The sequence below is a fragment of the Manacus vitellinus genome, unplaced genomic scaffold (genome assembly GCF_001715985.3).
Source record: "Manacus vitellinus isolate BGI_N305 unplaced genomic scaffold, ASM171598v3 scaffold_1_pilon, whole genome shotgun sequence".
Lineage (NCBI taxonomy): Eukaryota > Metazoa > Chordata > Aves > Passeriformes > Pipridae > Manacus > Manacus vitellinus.
Window position 1 is genome coordinate 3,440,187 of NW_021939396.1, and position 17,822 is coordinate 3,458,008.

Consider the following 17,822-nt stretch of genomic DNA (forward strand, 5'->3'; position numbering starts at 1 on the left):
AATGATGCTCTTTGTTTTGCTTTATATTACTTTCCTTATAATCACGCAGTAATGCACAGTTTGTCATTTACTTTTTTGACTGGTGCTGAACATGGAGTTGAGAGATTCATGAATCTGTGAATCATAGCTCCAAGATCTTGCTCCTGAACAGTAATGATATGCTGAGAGCCTCTTATTGCACGTGTGAGTTCAGGATTGTTTTTCCCCATTTATTTATGCTGAATTTCATTTGACATTTTATTGCCCAGTCATTAAGTTTTGTAAGATGCTAGCAGTCATGTCTGGGTTGGATAGGTTTCCATGCTGGGAATTGGGTTTGTGCTAATACAGCCCAGTAACATGCCATATATACTACAGAAGAATGTACTTCCCATTAAAGCCATCCTTTAGGGTTCATGTCACAGCCTGAGTTGCCTTGGCTTATTGTTTTTGGAATTAATGACTTTGTGAGCACTTGGAAGAGATGGGCAGGTGTTCTAGAGACACTTCGTTAATTAGGATTAAGAAGATCAGGTTCTTCACTACAAGAAAGACATTGAAGTGCTGGAGTGTGTCCAGAGAAAGGCAGTGGAGCTGGGGAAGGCTCTGGAGCACAAGTCTGTTGAGGAGCTGCTGAGGGAGCTGGGCATGTTTAGCCTGGAGAAGAGGAGGCTCAGGGGAGACCTTATGGCTCCCTAAAACTACCTGAAAGGAGGTTGTAATGAGCCAGGGTCATTCATGAGAGGAAACGGGCTGAAGTTGTACCAGGGGAGGTTTAGATTGGATATTGGGAGACATTTCTTCACTGAAAGGGTTGAAAAGCATTGGAAGAGGCTGCCAAGGATGGTGGTGGAATCACCATCTCTGAAAGTGTTCAAAAAAGCCATGTTAATACGGGGACATGGTTTAGTGGTGAACATGGTGGTGGTGCTGGGTTGATGGTTGGACTTGACAATCCTGGAGATCTTTTCCAACCTTAATGATTCTGTGACTCTGTGTCTTGAAGCCAGTTGACCAAGATTTAGCAGATCCATGCAGGAGAGCTGTTTGCTAAAAATGCTAATGAAGTTTTGGATCTCTTGTCCCTCAGCTGGGTGCTTCTGGGTTCCTTTTATGTATGTCCTCTGTCCTCTGGCCAGGAAGGTCAGTATGTGTATTTAATTTGATTCTGAGGTTGTTGCACTGCATAAGACAAGGAGGAAACACTTAGTCTGCTTGGTACAGCCAGGCCTGGGGAGCTGAAGCAGTAAGGTCTCTGTCAGCTGCTAAGGTGTCCTGAAGAGGTCAACAGGATACTCATGAGCATGATGGATTCTCCTTCCCAGTTATTATACCTTAATTTCTGAAATCCAGCATTTCCCTGATGCTGAAAGGGATGAGAACAAAAGCTGCTCTTTCTGGATTGCTTTATACACAGTAACTTGTTAGTAGGAAGCAGGCTTTTAAAAAAGCTCCTGCTACATGGGGATAATGTTTTCCAAAGTTAATGAATTAATCTACAATGAGTACTTCATTATGTAAAATGTTAAGGTTCATTTATTCTGTGTATAGGGAACCTAAAGACAGGTGTGAGGGTATTTAAATTCATAAACTCATCAAAGGAACTAATTAATTACATGTTGAGAGAGAAGTAAATCTATGCCTTAGGTCTCTCCTTCCTTTCTCTGGGGAAAAAAGGTTGCAGAGAAATAATAGCATATTTCTAAAAACACCGATCTTGAATATTTTTTCATATTGTTATGCAAGACCACTGCATGTTTCATACTCACTTTGGTCCTTTTCTGCTTAAATGGCCAGATTTTATCCACTTCAGAATGTTCCTGCACATATACAGCTTATAGACAATATATTTCCCTGTTTCAAAGGTACCTGCTTTGGAATTTAAATGACTCTTGATGGGTCTTCTGAGAAACTGAGTAGCCTGGAGGACTCCATTAGGATAATGGTATCGCTGATGATGGTGATGATGGAAGTCCTAGGAGATGTTTCAGTATTATCATTTCCACATTACTATGCTTGGTTGCCTTTTAGCATTTAATAATTCAGAATAATCTTTTGAAGTGACTTCATTTCTAAGAAGTTTTTTTGACTCTGCAGTTTGAAGATGTCAGTTTGGTTGTACTGTTCATTTGAGTAAATGAGGTTTTTTTTCCTTTTGTTTTGGTTTGTTAACTACAAACACTTTTGTGTCCTCCATAAATTCATCACTGTGTAACCTCAAAAATAATTCTTAATTTTTGAGAACTTTTCCTACAGAATTCTTCTTGAATTTTAGCTTTAGTACTTACAGAAGATTAAGGTACCTTCTTCTCTTCCAACTGCCTTTTAATCTAGATGAATAATCTTGTCTCATAATTTCACTGATACAGGCTGGGTTTTTTTAACAATATATAAGTGCCATAGGACTTCAGCCTGTATCAGTTGTATGAACCACTCTACAGATGTGCAGAGAGATGGTGTTTCAGTCCTCAAATCTTAACAACACGAGTCAGAGAGCGATAAATTGATTATTGGCACATACAGGCATAGACCTCCCAGCCTGTTATGCTGTTCCCTTGCTGAGGCACTTTTAGCATCTAATGAAGTCTGCATAAATAATCTCTAGGCTTTATTATGAATTTCTTTACACTTCATTTTCATGCATTCACCCTTATTCTAAATTGAACTTCCAGTTTTAGTTCGCTTACTTATCCTTACTGACAGTGCATTTGTTATTGTTAATTGTTGTCTTCAGAGGTAATGGATGTTTCGTCTGTGCCCTGCTCCTGGGAGCCAGGGAGCTGATGCTTTCCCAGTAACTTTGCCTGGGTGCTGCTACCTGTGGACTCTCCTGTCATAGTCCTAAGGATGTTTCTGAGCGTGGGAAGAGCTGCATCTCAATGCCCACCCATAGCATAAAGGGTGAAATGGATTCCATTGCCTGAACTCTGTCTGCCCTTGTGCTACTCCCTTCTTTGTCACTGCAGAAAGCAAGTTTCTAGAGCTCTGCCTACTTTTAGCAGAATATAATTCTCTTTTTTTAAGAAAGGAAAAAAAGGCATATTCAAGTTCAGCAAGCAGAGTCTGTCTCCTGTCTCGAGTTGTTTTTTTTTCTGTTGTTCCGCATGTTTAAAGCACTTCAAAGCTGTTACAGTGTTCTTATGAGATGTACAGCCTACCAAGAGACTTCTTGTTTTGAAATTTCTATCAGGCAATGGATTGACAAAATAAACAAATGGGTTGAGGGGACATTTAGTTTTCATATGTTATGATCAAGCTGTGTGTTTTCCAAAAGCTCTGACATAGAATCGTAGAATGGTTGGGTTGGAAGGGTCTTTAAGAAGCCACAGCTCTCACAGGGAATATCCCCCGGGCTGCTGGAGGATCCCTGCTCCAGCAGGGTCTCTCCAGGGCTACTGGAGGGGATCCCTGCTCTAGACCTGCAGCCCCTCCTGCTCTCCTTGGAATGGGCTGCCCAGAGAGGTGGTGGACTCACTGTCCCTGGAGGTGTTTAGGGAAAGATGTGGCGCTTGGTGTTCTGGTCTAGTTGACATGATGGTGTTCAGTCATAGGTTGGACTCTATGAACTCAGAGGCCTTTTCCAATTTAATTCATTCTGTGATTCCTCCTTGTCCTGCACCCCTCGGGGTCCCTGTGCTGCTGTTGGATTGTATGAAGTTCTTCTGGAAAGAAGCAGCAGTTCAACCTAAAATCTTCTGCTGTTTTCCACCTTGTGTGACATTGTATTGCCAGTTACCTGTAGACTGCCTTGGAATCCAAACTTCTCTGGTGTCCTGGCATCAGTGGAACACTTTTTAAATGTTTCCTTGCCACTGAGTTTGAGACCACTGTAGTTGTGATGCACCTTTTGAAAAGTGTTTTTGATTTTGTCACCTGGATCAGGCCACTGGTTGTTGTACAGCACAGCATTCCATGGAACAGGAGCTGTCCCCTGCCACCTCTTCCGTCAGTGCTTAGTCAATGGGTTGTAGATCTACATGTTTAACTCCCTGAATGCACTTTCCCTCATTCAAATATGAAGTTGTGTGGGATTCTTCTGCACAGCGTGCTGGGAAAGTGGCTAATGAAGTTAAATTGACAATTTACTTAACATTTGAGAGGAGAGAGGAAATGCCAGTAAGAGATTTTGCTCTGTTGTGACAGCAGTGACTGGGATTTTGGAAAGGCAAGCTGTGTTTTTGCAGTTACCATGGAAAAAGTGTTGGTCATGTGCTGTTACCATGGAAATATTCAACGTGGATTCTAGAAATTAGGAAAATTTCTGGACAGAGTAGAAAGACAATTATTCTTTTTATAGTACAAGGCTGCTCAAGCTGTTTAGCAGTAGGGATGAACGAAAGAAAACTGTGGGGGACTCAGCATCTTCATCTCTAAACTTCATGAGAGAAAATAAAACTTATGGAGTCTCAAAAAATACAAGTATCTATAATTTAAAACTTCTGGTGAACTGTTTCATTGATGCTCAGTGTTTTCTTCTGCCATCATTAAGTTCTGTGAGTGCCACAGAACTGAGACAGAAGGTTGATCACTACAGTGGTTACCTTAGACTTTCCTTTCATCCTGAAGCAGCATAAATGTCTCCTTTGCTATAAAATCTCCTTTTTCAGGTACAATTTAGAGATTCAAAATTTCTTCTTCCTAGAGAAAATGTTTAAACTATTGTCTTCTTTTTTCCACATAGAAAATGAAAATAAACTGGAGTTTTAAAAGATGAAGTAATTAAGAAAAAACATTAGTTGTATGGCTGTGATGTTCTTTTAGGTATTATCTATTCCTTTCTCAAAGAAAAGAAAGCTCATGCCTTATAAAAATGGAAAATCTGAGTAATGCCATGCAGTTTTTCATGCTTCGTTCTTTTCGTGTTTTAATTTGCAATTTTATGCACCAATCAGTGTCAATTTTTCTTCTAAATATAGAAATAGTGAAAATCATTCATCAAGAAAAGAATATTTTTCCTCCATTAAAACTTTTAATTTTCATTAAAAAGAACTGGATTTCAAAGCCTGCAATCAAATGTATTTATAATGAGTTTTGTTGGCAACCTGTGTTGAACTTTTCAATGTATTATTATTGCCTCGAATCTTAGGCTTTATTAATAAGTATGTTTGCTTTAATATCAATTGGCTTTTAAAGGATGCTGAGGAGGGGTTTGGTGCCTTAATTCTTGTGCAAGTTAGAAAAAACCTACTATTCCATGCAAAATTCACAGTAATGCTGCATAGCGTGGGCACGTTGTTCTCACCTGCCTGTCCTGCTCTCCCCCAGGAACTGATACCACAGGATATTCAGTACTAAGGTGCATTTTAAAACTAGTTAGTGAAGGAAACTAGAAGTAAAAGAATAGGGGAGCACTGCCTTTGTTTTCTTATTTGGATACCTGTGAAATTGGATCTTAATGAAGCAAAACCATTTCATGCTCCATCTCGTTCTTTTGGTTTCTTCGTTTGAGGAATGTATCCTCAACATGCCCAGACCTGAGTTCAGCCATGGAATTGGAATGTGGCATTAGCAAATATAATTTGATAGGAGCGATTTAGGAAATATGTTTGGGTTTTGGGTAGTAATTTGGTGTTTCCCATATTTTTAACTATATGTGTCTGCTGCGATTTTTCTTGTATTTAATTGGTGGTTTTGATTGAAGTTGCTCTGCACAGCATAAACCAACAAAGTTCTGCTCTTCTCTGGACTTTGGAAGCAAATCTAAATAGTAAAAAACAGTGAATCTGGTTTTAATGTATGTTAAGGCTTCCTTATTTTGATTTTCCTATTATTCTGATGCTTTTGATTCAGCAGTAATTTTCACACACTTTAATGGTTTGTGTTTAGAATGTTGCCTTGGTTGGATTGAGAAACCCAAATATGCTGCTGTGTCTTTATTTAGCTTCAAGTTACACAAGGTTGTTGGCAATAACAGGTCCTATTAAGTAGTTATGTTGTCTCTTATTACTTTACTATCTGCCAGTACCCAGACTGATAGTAAATACCAAACTGAGGACATTCCTCTAAGGACATCCATTCCTTTTAAGCTTTTTGTTGACTTTTTCAGTGTAAACCTTAGTTCTGGCTTTATTATATATGAGGAATATTTCATTTATTTTTGCATCAGCAGGTGTACAGAAACATGACTTCTCTATTTTCTGTTATTTTCCACAATATATACTTGAAAAAGGAATCCTCATACCGGAAATGAGTTTAAAGATCCTAAGCAGCTGAGCGGGTACTGCCATGGAAAACCACAGTGTCTTTCTTTTATTTTAATATTGTAAATGTTAAAACTAATTTTATATTAGTAACTCCGACATCTCTGTTGTGATATTTCAAATGCTATTGCCATCCCTTCCTGTGATCTTCCCTGAATTTTTGGTGTATTCTTGTTTGATTATTTTTGGCTTCTAGGGAAAAACCAACAAAATAATCTTTGGTTTACCTTTTTTTTGTTTAAAATGTTAATATTACTTTCTGTGTCTTTTCTCTCCCTTTGATAATACAAATGTAGATTCATTGGAACAAAACATGGCATTAGACAAGCCAAAGTAATTCCATTTATTCTGTTTCCAGATGGAATCAGTGTTACTGGACTTCCTCTCTCCAGCCCTTTCCGGCAGGTTGTCAAACCAAGAGTGGAGACTAAAGCTCTGAATCCACAGGAAAGCAGCAAAGTTGGTGACTTCAGTCACGTGAAGGTAAGGGGATGACATCAAACTGAGGAAAGCTGTGGTTTCCATCCTACTGTGCTGTGGCTGTTGTGTGATTAAAAAAGAAAACTTTCCTTGTCTCATAAATATTTCCCTTTGAGTTTTTTTTGTCTGTGTGTGGTTTTTTTTTCAGCATAACTTGGTGTTCTGTGTTTGGATTGTTTTATTGGAACAAACAAACAAAAGAGGTGAAGAAGGATGAGGCCAGCAGTGGAAATTGCAGAGCTGGTTATCGGTGTGGTGTACTCAGGGAACTTGTCAGTTCATCTCATGTGGCTTTCTCGTGCTATTTACTCTGTAGGAAGGTGCTTCTGTGTGAATCCTTGGGTTTCTTAGCATTTTCTTGGCCTTTTAGTGATGTTCGTGTAAGTAATAAAAGAGAATAGTTGAGACAGTCAAAGGAAAAGTAAATAAAAGTAGCAGGATGAAAGGACACTTGTGTGGGTGGAAGCTGCACTGTGCTTACAGAGAAGCTGCCCCGGACTAAAGCTCCTCTTTGCTTTTCTCTTGAAGATTTCACCTCTTCTTACCTCTTGAAGGTGTAAACTTGTTGTTTTGAGCAATGAAATGTTTAGCTTCATACTTATTTACATTGATTATTTACAGTTCTACTGATCAATAAACAGGTAAAACTATTATTTTTAAAAGATGTTACTCTCTGACCATTAGCACTGCTAATCCATCATCATTTGATTCTGCAGCACACAAAGCAAGATTGCAGCACTGGAAAGATGTTCAAAAATTAATAAAGCCTTTCCTTGCATTTTATGACATAGCAAGGTATTTCCTAATTGTTTTTAAATGTAAATCAGAAGGACTGAGGAAACAGTCTGATATTTAAGTGGGTAAAATGCCCAGCATTGATGTTTAAGTTTAGAACTTTGTGCAGAATGTCTGACCTACAGACACTTCTGAGAGATGGCAGCAAGGGGAATATTATTCCAAAAGAGGACTAAAAATATAGAAATGCAGAACTTTGCAGCAAATGCATGAAAAAAAAAAATCACCTTTTGGTTCACTTTTTGCTTGTCAGCCAGTTGTCCTGGCAACCAAAAAATTGCAGGTTTCCAGTGATCCATGTGATGGTACTACAAGGATGTTGGGGGGCTGTAAAGCAAAAACTTGGGTTTTAACAGTGTGTAGTAAAACACTGTGGTGGGAATGCAAATGCTGGATCCTGTTGGTATGAATGAATTTTGGTTTAATTAATTGGTATTTTGTGATGGAAGGACCGTGCAGGTGATCAGAATTATGTCAGTAGACAATACACTCTCCAATATCATCCAAGGGTTCTTTGGTGAGTGAATGATCTGAGTGCTGAGCCCAGTGTGTGTGACTGATGTACAGCACCCAGAGGAGATGATTTATAGAAGGGCAAAAATAAAAATCTGGGTATTTAAACAACCAACAGAATAAAGTTCTGGAGGAAGTCTACAAAATTAAATTTTTAATTACTTAAATTATTATCATTGCGGTGATTTATTTGAGGACAACAACCATGATAGGAAAAACATGATTTATATTTTTCCAATATTTAGAAGATTGGTATACTGTAGATGGGAGAGAGAAAACCACAGTGATTTATCACTATCTGTAATTTACTATTGTGGCTCATTCCATTTTAACAAATGTCCATTTCTGTAGCTTCCCTTTCTGTTTACCACATTAATACTTTCATAAATAATAACTTTGTCCCAGTTAAACTACTGTAAACCAGTGATTTGATCTACTTGGATAAAAAATACCTCTGGAGTTCAAAACCATTTAGTTTTGATCTTAGAAGTGTTTTTTGATTCACTGGACTATCCACATATTTAAGTCTCTGTGTACATGGCCATAGTGAGTAGTGGGCAAATGACCAGAAAAAAATACCTGTCATAACTGAAGAGATACATTTGTCTCGTTTGGTGACTGCATTACACCTGACCCACTAATTCTGTGATACTGTGGTTTATCCAGCTTTTCCCCTGCTGTTTATTCCTTCTCTGTAATACTGTTTGTTTCTACTTGTGACTTCTCTCTGTTCTGACAGGGCTCTTTAGTAGGAAGCAATGTGAGAACCACCAGTAGTATAAAATAAAAGCTAGATAAATTCCAAATCTTAGAATCAGACAGTTATTGTAAACAGTCCAGTCAATTAAGCATTTAAAGATACAATTGGAATGTGTTGTGGTGCAGTTTTCTTGGCTGTGTTCTGAGGAATTTATGAACGTGTGTTCATTGTCAAATGCTTTTGCTCAGTTAGAACATTGTCATCTGAAATGAAGCGAGCTGGGAGAGGTACATGAGAGATCATCCAAGGTTCCCTTTGACCCTGAGTCTCAAAATATTTGATATTTATGAATCTTTTTGAGTTCCCTACAACCTCTTTAAAAGATCCTTCAGCTTCTCGCTCTTGCTGCAGAACAATTCAGCACTTTTGGGCTGTTGCCTGTGTCCCTCACGGTGCCTTTTGGGATGATTGCTGGGCTGTGTTTGAAGGTTTATCTTGTGATACTGATGCCAATTAGGGTGGTTTGACAAGAACTAATGTAAGAAGCAAGTGGGAGTTTTTCAGTTAAGAAAAAAGATTGGTCTTAAACAATTTGTATATGTGGTGAAAATACTCCCTGTCATTTATTCATGATTTAGCAATAGGTGTCTGGTGTGAATATTCAGGAGTAGCAGTTATTTTTCAATCCTGCTTGCTGTGCATAAGCTCGTCTTCAAATAAAAGTGAAATTCTGCAAATGAAAATGAATGTAAATCAATGCTTCTCATGTTGCTGATTCTGAAATGTCCTTGTTCAGATATTTATAAGTCTCGTACTTAAATGTTCCCTCCCTACTTGTTTGCCTTACAATTTTCGTGCCTCAGCCTCGGATATTGCCAGGATTGCAGTCGAACTTCTCTGCAATCTCCGTTTTCAATTTTGCCGCAGGCTGTCTTCTAATAAACCAGCCCCTGGCTTCTGGAAATGACTGTACAATGAGCTCATAAATTCAGTGTAAAAATTGCTTTATGACCTCATCATAAAGCTTGCTTATACCCTCAAGCTGAATGGAATATCACAGCGTAATGTTGTGTTCAGATCCCCTTTTCTGCTTTTCACTGCTGGGCAGTTGTGCTAAGCCTTGTCTAAACCCCTTGTAGGTACATCTGTATGAAATGCTCTGCATTGCTGTGGTTATACTGGTGTGTGAAAGAGTCTGTTTTGAGGCTGAATCTGTTACTTTTTGAGTAACGCTGCAGTGTGTTTAAATATTCAACCATTCTATGTCTTAATGCAAAAACTGCAGTGAGAAATTTAAACAGATGTCATCATCTCCCAGCAAACACTGTGTCATTTTTAACCTGGGGAATTCTGTACTGGTTTTCATGCCTGGAAACTGAGATGATGTGGTGTACTCTGGTTCTCTCAGTGATGGAAGAAACACACTTGTACTCCATTCCACATATTATGGACTTGAGGCTCCGAGGTCAGTCTGATCCGTGGAAATTTGGTCCTTACAGTCACAGTGATGGTAATTCATTGGTAGTCTCTTTTTGCCACAAAGTGAAAAGCAGAATTGCTCATCAAGGTATCTCAGTTCAATGTAATATCCCTGGTTTCTTTGGAACAAATCTGGGATTAAGAAATGCTACTTAATGCCAGCTGGACAAATGACCAAATCAAGAGCTGAAATGAACAAGTCTTTTATCTGGATGAAGAAAACTTGGAAAGCGTGTTGTGGGTTTTTTAAAATCTTGGTCTAAGCTGTTAAACACAGGCAGCGATTACTGGCCAGTTGTGTGGCAGACAGGGCTAGTTTATAATTTATAATGGATTTGGCTGGCTTATTTATTTGCTTTGAAACTTCTGTGCGCAGGAGCACTTTCCTCTGCACACTGAACGTGAGCTGTAATTCTGGAGATTCAGCTGCAGAAACTGGGGAGGTTTAAGTACTCTCATAAAAGTGCTCTGTTCCTGCACTATCAGTAAATGATAGGAAGTGTTAAAGTACAGTATATAGAGCTAATTTAATTTAATACACTGTCTTTAATGTATCTTTTCTGATGTAGTCAGCAGTGTATTAAGATGAGATACAGGCCTTAATTGGATTTTTTTTCTGTTCAGTTCTCAGGCTCTGGTCTTCTATATGAAAATATGCTGTTCATGGGGATAAATTTTATACTGTTGATACTTTAAGCTGAAACTCCTTTTACTCATAAACCTGATGTCTATTCTATGTTTAATCCCTTAAACAGAAGAAACTGGATTTTTTTTTATTTTTATTTTTTTTAAATTTTTTTTAAAAATAATTCTGGATGCTGCTGAAGTTAGTGTGGACATTCAGTCTATGGAGCACAATTGAAATTTAGATTCCTTCTTTTTGGTTGGCTAAATATGAATACAGGAATGAGATCTTAAGCACAAGCATATAACCCAGGTGAGATGTTCTACTTCCACACTGTCCTATTTTGGAATTCAGTACTATGCTTGTGAATTTTGTGGCCCTGAGTTCTCCTTCAGTATTAAACACGTCAAGTCTTATATCTCTGTCTCTGTTTCCCTAATAACTTTCAAGGTGGTAAAAGCGAAGATGAAAAATCCCAAGCAAAACTCTTTGACTTCCAAAGCTGATTTTTATCAAAATAATATATATATTAATTTTTATAATTGGTGTTTGTGATAAGAGTACCAGAAAGCCATTCACATTTCCTGAAGCCTGCTCAAATTGAGCCATGAGCCACATCAACCTTTGTCAGGTCAGCAAGGTATTTTTTTCTTGCCTTTCTGGCCAAAAATTGCAGTTTCCTTTGAGATAAAGTGGATTATAAAAATAGAGTGGCTCTGCAAAAACGAGAGAAAGATGGATTTTTGGCAGTGGGTACCTGTCTGGCAAAATTTGATTATGATCTGGATTTGGATGAAAGCCAGCAATTTTTGAGTAGTCTGGGTCTAAATGCTTTTAACTTTCCTTCCTGCCTGGTTCAGCATTGCTTACCTTCCTTTAAGTGTTTGAGTTCTAGAAATAATTGAGTATTCCACAGAATTTCTCACCAAGCCTCTTCCTCTCCTCTTCTATGAATTGTTCCATCAAGAAATGAACACTCTGTTGTGCTCTAAAGAGGACTGTAATTTAGAACACAAAGAAAATATTTTACTAAAGCTATTCTATAGAGCTGGGGAAAAAAAAAATACCACTATCCCTTGGATTTGAATAAATTCAATTAGTTAATCTTGTCTGATATTTTACATTCAGTATTATCACTGTAGTATCTGAATTTCAATTCAACGCATTTTATAACTTGAAGTACTTCCTATTTTTCCCATTTTCCCATTTTATGTGACATTAAAAATTTTGTCAAGTATTGATAGAAAAGGTTTTGATACATTCACTGTCTGTCTGTCAGAAACAATTTTTCCTCTGGAGTTTTTTTCATTGTCACTCAGAAAACCAGTGATGATACCCTGCTTATAACCAAAGAAATGGCTCATCAAGGGTAGTTGCAGCAGGTACAGTCTCCTATAGAAGCCACACCTCATCTCTCTTGTCTAAAGATGAACCAAGAAAAATGAAAGTTGACATCAACACAATAAACAGAACTTGCGTGATCAGCAGTAGGTGGTTATGTCCATAATGACATTAAGATAAGAAAGCAAAAAATCCTAATACTGATGTAGGAGGGAGTTGGATATATAGAAAGTGAGGAGAAAAAAGGAGGGGAAGGCTAAACTATGGAGAAATAGTAAAGATGGGCTTGTGTGAAGACTTGCTGAGGGGGAACTTGAAGAGGAGGGAGGGTTGGAGCAAACATTTAGAACAGGGTGGTGAAAGTCCAATCAGCTCTGTAAGAAATTTTAAGAATAGTTAGAAACTGAGATATTTGTCTGAATGGGATTGTATGGGATGATCCATTTCCTCTTCCAGAGGACAGAGATCCCCTGCAGCCTGGAGCTCTCAGGATGTAACATGCTGTGTGTCACAAATTCAGAATACCTCTGTATATAATATATATGTATATATATATAGATATATATATATATTATACTTCAACGTTGTTCTTGCAAGTTCTTGCATGTTCAGTTTCCTCTGTTGCTGAGGACAGAGGGGGTGGGTCACACACTGGCTGTGGATCAAAGACCACTCTTTATTTCAGGTGCTGTAGTTCCTTCTTTCTCCTCTGTGTACATTTACTCTGCTCGTGCTGTGGATCCTCTGGCAGCTGAGATGCTGCAGGAATCTTCAGGATTGCTTCTGCCAGATTGAGAATGTTTCAGCGCCCAGAGTTAGGTGTGTGGTTGATCAGGCCTCTGAAGACATGCTCTACTCGTTAGACTTAGTTCACACTGATGAACTGCCTTTTGTTGTTACTCAACCTCCCTGCTCACACTTTGGATTTGGTCTGAATGTCCAATTTAAAGTGGTTTTTCATCTCTGCAGGTGGACTCTGGTTCATTGTACATGTTCCTAAAATGACAGTGTGTTGTCCAGGTCTGAATCAGAAGCCCTGTAGCACACTGATTATTGTGCTAAGCTACAGCTAATAAACCTCTTCTTTCAGCACTGCCTGTTTTATTCATAGTGCAGCACTTGGTCTGCATCTCTTCCAGTTCTTGATTCACTCATGTTTGGTCATATCAGGTTCTGGATGCGCTGAGCTCAACTATGTTTCTGAAAAAAACTCTAGGCAAGATTTAAAACATCCGATTTACTCTTAAGCACAGAAAATCTTACTCTGCAACACAAGAATTCTTCCAGAGTGATTTACCTGAAAATGTGGATGAGACTTGCTTTCTAGTTGTAACTAGGGATTCTTTCAAGCATTTAATATCTAGATTTCCATTATAGTAAAAATTCTGGATATAGAACTTTAGGGCCAAATGTACTTCCAGAATTCATCCTTACAAAGATCTGTGCAGTATTTTCATCCATTTCACTTGAGTATTGATAAACATAGAATTTTACCATGCTCATTTTTATCAGACTCATGATGATAATTTCTAGTGTTTTAGCTTAAGCAGAAGTGTGGAATTGGCTGGGAGGAAGGCAGCTGCTCTTCCAGTACCAGAGAGAATTCTATTCAAATCTTAAGATCTATGCAGAGAAGAAAATACTACACAGTCTAAGATTAGAGTTCCCATGCAATGTATATCTTGCTCCAAACAGTTGGAGAAAAACTGCAAGTGTATTAAGAATGATTTTATGGATTTGGGTTATTCTTTTCTGTAAAGTAAAATTGTGAATACAAGGGATAGATGGAATCATGCTTTTTGTTTCATTATGAAACTACTGTTCTTTCATATTTTCCAAATTCTGTTGCTACTTAGTGTGCCCCAAAATGGCCCTCAAATTGAGTATCTGTACATTCTGTGCAGTGGCTTTGCATTTGTCAGTTGTTCCACATAAATTTGGTAAAATCCGTGGCTGCATTTTCACTTTTAGCAGATATTCAAATCTTAATCCTTTTAAATGTGCTGTAATACAATCAATATTCTAAGAACTTGCTTGAACAAACTTTGCTCTCCCATGATTGAACTTGTGCAGTTCCACAGGTGCCTTAGCAATGCTAAGGGCCTTCCATCAGCAATTCTCCAGCTTGCCTTTCCTTCATTGCTGAATTCACCCTTTTCTTCCTCCGTTTCCTCTCTTTTCACCTTGTGGGTTTTATTTTATAACTCTGTACTGAGCTCTTCACCCTTTTCCTCATAACGTAGTTTATAACTTCAGAGCCCAGTAGATAACACAGTAGGTAAATCACATAAATAAATACTGCTCATTGTATCTCTTCCCTTACTGTTTTGCCCCTGAGAACAAGGGAGACTACTTTGTTCTAGCTCTGGAAAGCTGCTACCTGGAGGAAATAATTCTTCTGAGTGATTCGGTCAGAAATGTAAGTTTACATGTGAACATACATTGCATTTCCTTGGACTTACATCCTAATATTGATGTTGTATCACTGGTATAAATCTTCCCCTGAAACAATGACAAATGGCCTCCCTCAAAAAGTCCTCCTGGTGTGATTGGCTTTAACCATATCAGCTCGTGAACAGGCATTTAGGATCAAATTGATTGTTCCTCGGAAGAGTAGTTTGTGAGGGAGGAGCTGTGCTCTCCAAATCACGGGAAATGGACCGTTACTCCCTAAATGTAATAACAGGAATTGCATCCTTACCACCTTCCCTCACATCCAAACCCAGCTGGTTAGGCTTTAATTTCATTACCACTGTTTGCCACCAGTAGCTCCATCCTAGTTGTGTTCATTTATTATGAGTGATAATTAATAGTTGTTGCTATCAGCACATTTACACTTCTGGTCGCCTTGAATAAATGGAAGAAGATGTGAATAAGAAAGGGTGATTTAGGTTCTTTTTCCTCTCTTTGAAGCAATTGTTCTGCTCACTAAAATTTAGTTCTTACGTTATGAAACAGTCAAGTTCAACATGGAAAGATCTAGAAATTTGCTGCTGAAGTTGGCTTCAATCTTGTGTTCCATTTTTGCTTAGATATTGCACATGCTGCATATGATAATATTTTCATGCCAAATGTTTGATGGAACTTTTTTGAAATCTGTAAATGTTATCAATTTAATAATTTTCTGTGGTCTTTTAACTGCAGAGACTCAGTACATTGATAAATAATGAAGAACAGATTTACAGAAGGCTGAGAGAAACACTATGTACCGTAATTTTTTCCTCTCAACTTGAGAATAAATAAATCTTCAAGCAAGTCCAGTTTCTTAATTTCTCAAATAACATTTTTCTTGAAATGTTTTCTACATCTTAGAGACAGATCATAGTTATGCTTGGAGGTTTGCTCTGTTTTTTGGGCAACTGGCCAAAGGAGATAAAGACCATCTTGATTAAAAAAAAATAAATATAATTTTAAGGCTGTGAATCTTCTGTTTAGGTAAAGTGGCATTTTTAGTAGCTGCCTTACCCAGGAGTGTGAGAAAGAGAATGAAGTTTAGTAATTTATTACTGTGAGGACTTCAAAAGAGTAGGTCAAGTGTGCTGGTTTTGCTCAGAAGGAATTGGAAGTGCAGAATGTGATGGCTGTAATTGATGCCAAGGCATTTTTGAAAGGGCACATCAGAATCTGCTTTACCAACTTGTTTCACCAAGGGAAACGACTGGATAATCATCCCAGCGAGCTCCACATTTGCTATTTATGGATAAACCAGGTTTTAAATGTCATAGTTGGCAATTTTTTAGTAAGATTGTTTGTCAGAGGGATTGCTTAAGAGAATTCCAGTTTATTTATGGATGCGTTTAAGGCTTTCTACTGCTATCAGTGAAAACAGGCATAAAATCCCAAGCTGCAATGGAGGCTTTATTCTTGGTTTAGTACTGAGAATGATATGCTAAATTCATCTTTGATCAGTGTTAGAGGCTGACTCTTTATTAGTCTGAGTAAGACGAAATTGAGTTTAAAATAATTAAATTTTCAAGAAATGAAAATTATCTAAAATTGTCAAAAGTAGCAAAGAGGAAGATCCTTGTATGACAAAGAGGAAAAAACCCTGAGACTTATATAAATGAAGGTTTTAATATTGTGTTACATGAAATTTACTCATATTTTTGGGCCATTTTATGCAATTGATTTCTAGGGAATGTCATTAAACTGCTGATCTTGATGTATATTGCAGTGACTGATGATGTGGGAGGGGAATTCATGAAAAAAATTCTTATATGAAGACAGGAAAATGCAAGAATTTGGGGCTGTTGATCAAATAGAGTGTAATTTCCCAGATTTTTCTTTATGATTCATTTAGACCTGATTTTCCGTAGGTGTAATCTTATAGTAAATTAAATCCCTAATGTTACTGTGTTTAAATGGAATAAAAATCATGTTCTCTGGTAGTAGAAGATAAAAAGTGCTATGAATATTACATGGGGGAAATTGATCCTTTGCACTGGTAAATGTTGTTTGTGCCTGGAATATTTTCTGTGCCACTTGACTTGGAGATCTGGAGTTTGATGATGTATTTGTATAAATATTGCTGTTAAGTGACTTGGATGTGCTTCAACTGTCTGTAGCCATTAAGCACAGTGATGATAATACATCATACTCTGCAATTAGATGGGTAAGAGTGGAGAACTCAGAATGACTTGCTAATTTTAAACCCGGGACTCTTAAAACATCTTATTGGTTTAGCTGAAATGGGTGTGCAAAGAGGAAAAGACAAATGACAGGAAGCAATTAAATTTTTTTTTTAATAAAGTGATTCTTGGGAGCAAAGAAGCTTCTAGATTGCTTCATGGCAGTAGCTAAGCTACTGTGTCTAAATTTTATTAAGTTTACTTTCAGTTATGTTAGATCTTTGTATCAAATGACCAGCAAAGTGAGCAGTACATTTCAAGTACTGTACAAGTGACTTTATTAGGATTCAGTAATTCCATAAAACTCCACTCATTTTTGGCTGGACACGACGCAGATGCAAGTAATAGACAGTTTTATTACTATTGCTGCCATTTGATACAGCAGCTGACAGTCCAGAACAAAGAGTCAATGACTTGTCCAAGATCACACAAGATGGGCAGTCAGGAATGTTCTCACTATAACCACCAAGTGCTCTGTACTGTGATGAGGGGGAGGAACAGGTGATGCAATCCTGTTTTTAGGAACATGAAAAAACAGTCTAAAATCCTACATTTTTCGCTGCTGGGGAAACTCAACGTGAGTTTTTTCTCTGCCCAGCACCTCAAGCCTTTTACCAAAAGGCATTTCTGGGTTTTGTCCTTTGCCCAGTGGTTGTTGCCTGTGGGCAATTGTCTGTTTGCTTTAATTCTTCCATGTTTTCTTCATATGTTTTTCTACCTCTTACTTGGTCAGTGCAGTGCTGTGGTCAGTCTAAACCCTCTCCCTGAGTTTATCTGATTGCTTGGTAGCTACTTATAGACACTTATATAGACTTACAGACACTTACATAGACTTTTAGACACTTATATAGACTAAAGGTGCTCCATAGGCTGGAATGGTGGTGTGGGGGGGAAATAGCTACAAATGGAAACCAAATGAGTTGAAATACAAGAAGACAGAATGTTATCCAGATGCTGCCAGTCTATTCTCATAGAATAGATCAGAGAAACTCATAGAATTCTCATTCTTCACTCGGCTTGGTGGAAAACTTCCTACTGATGATCCATCTAATCTGATCCCAGTAAGTTTACCCCTGAGGTTC

General features: G+C 37.9%; 1 protein-coding gene across 4 annotated transcripts in view; it reads left to right on the forward strand.

Annotated features, from left to right (window-relative positions):
* TRAPPC9 (trafficking protein particle complex 9) overlaps positions 1–17,822 on the forward strand; it is a 456,935-nt gene that overhangs the window by 76,019 nt on the left and 363,094 nt on the right. For all 4 annotated transcript variants that reach the window (XM_029959343.1, XM_029959344.1, XM_029959341.1 and 1 more), the window contains one exon: positions 6,538–6,662. In XM_029959343.1, coding sequence (XP_029815203.1) covers positions 6,538–6,662 — 125 coding nt within the window. The remainder of the gene's footprint in view (positions 1–6,537; positions 6,663–17,822) is intronic.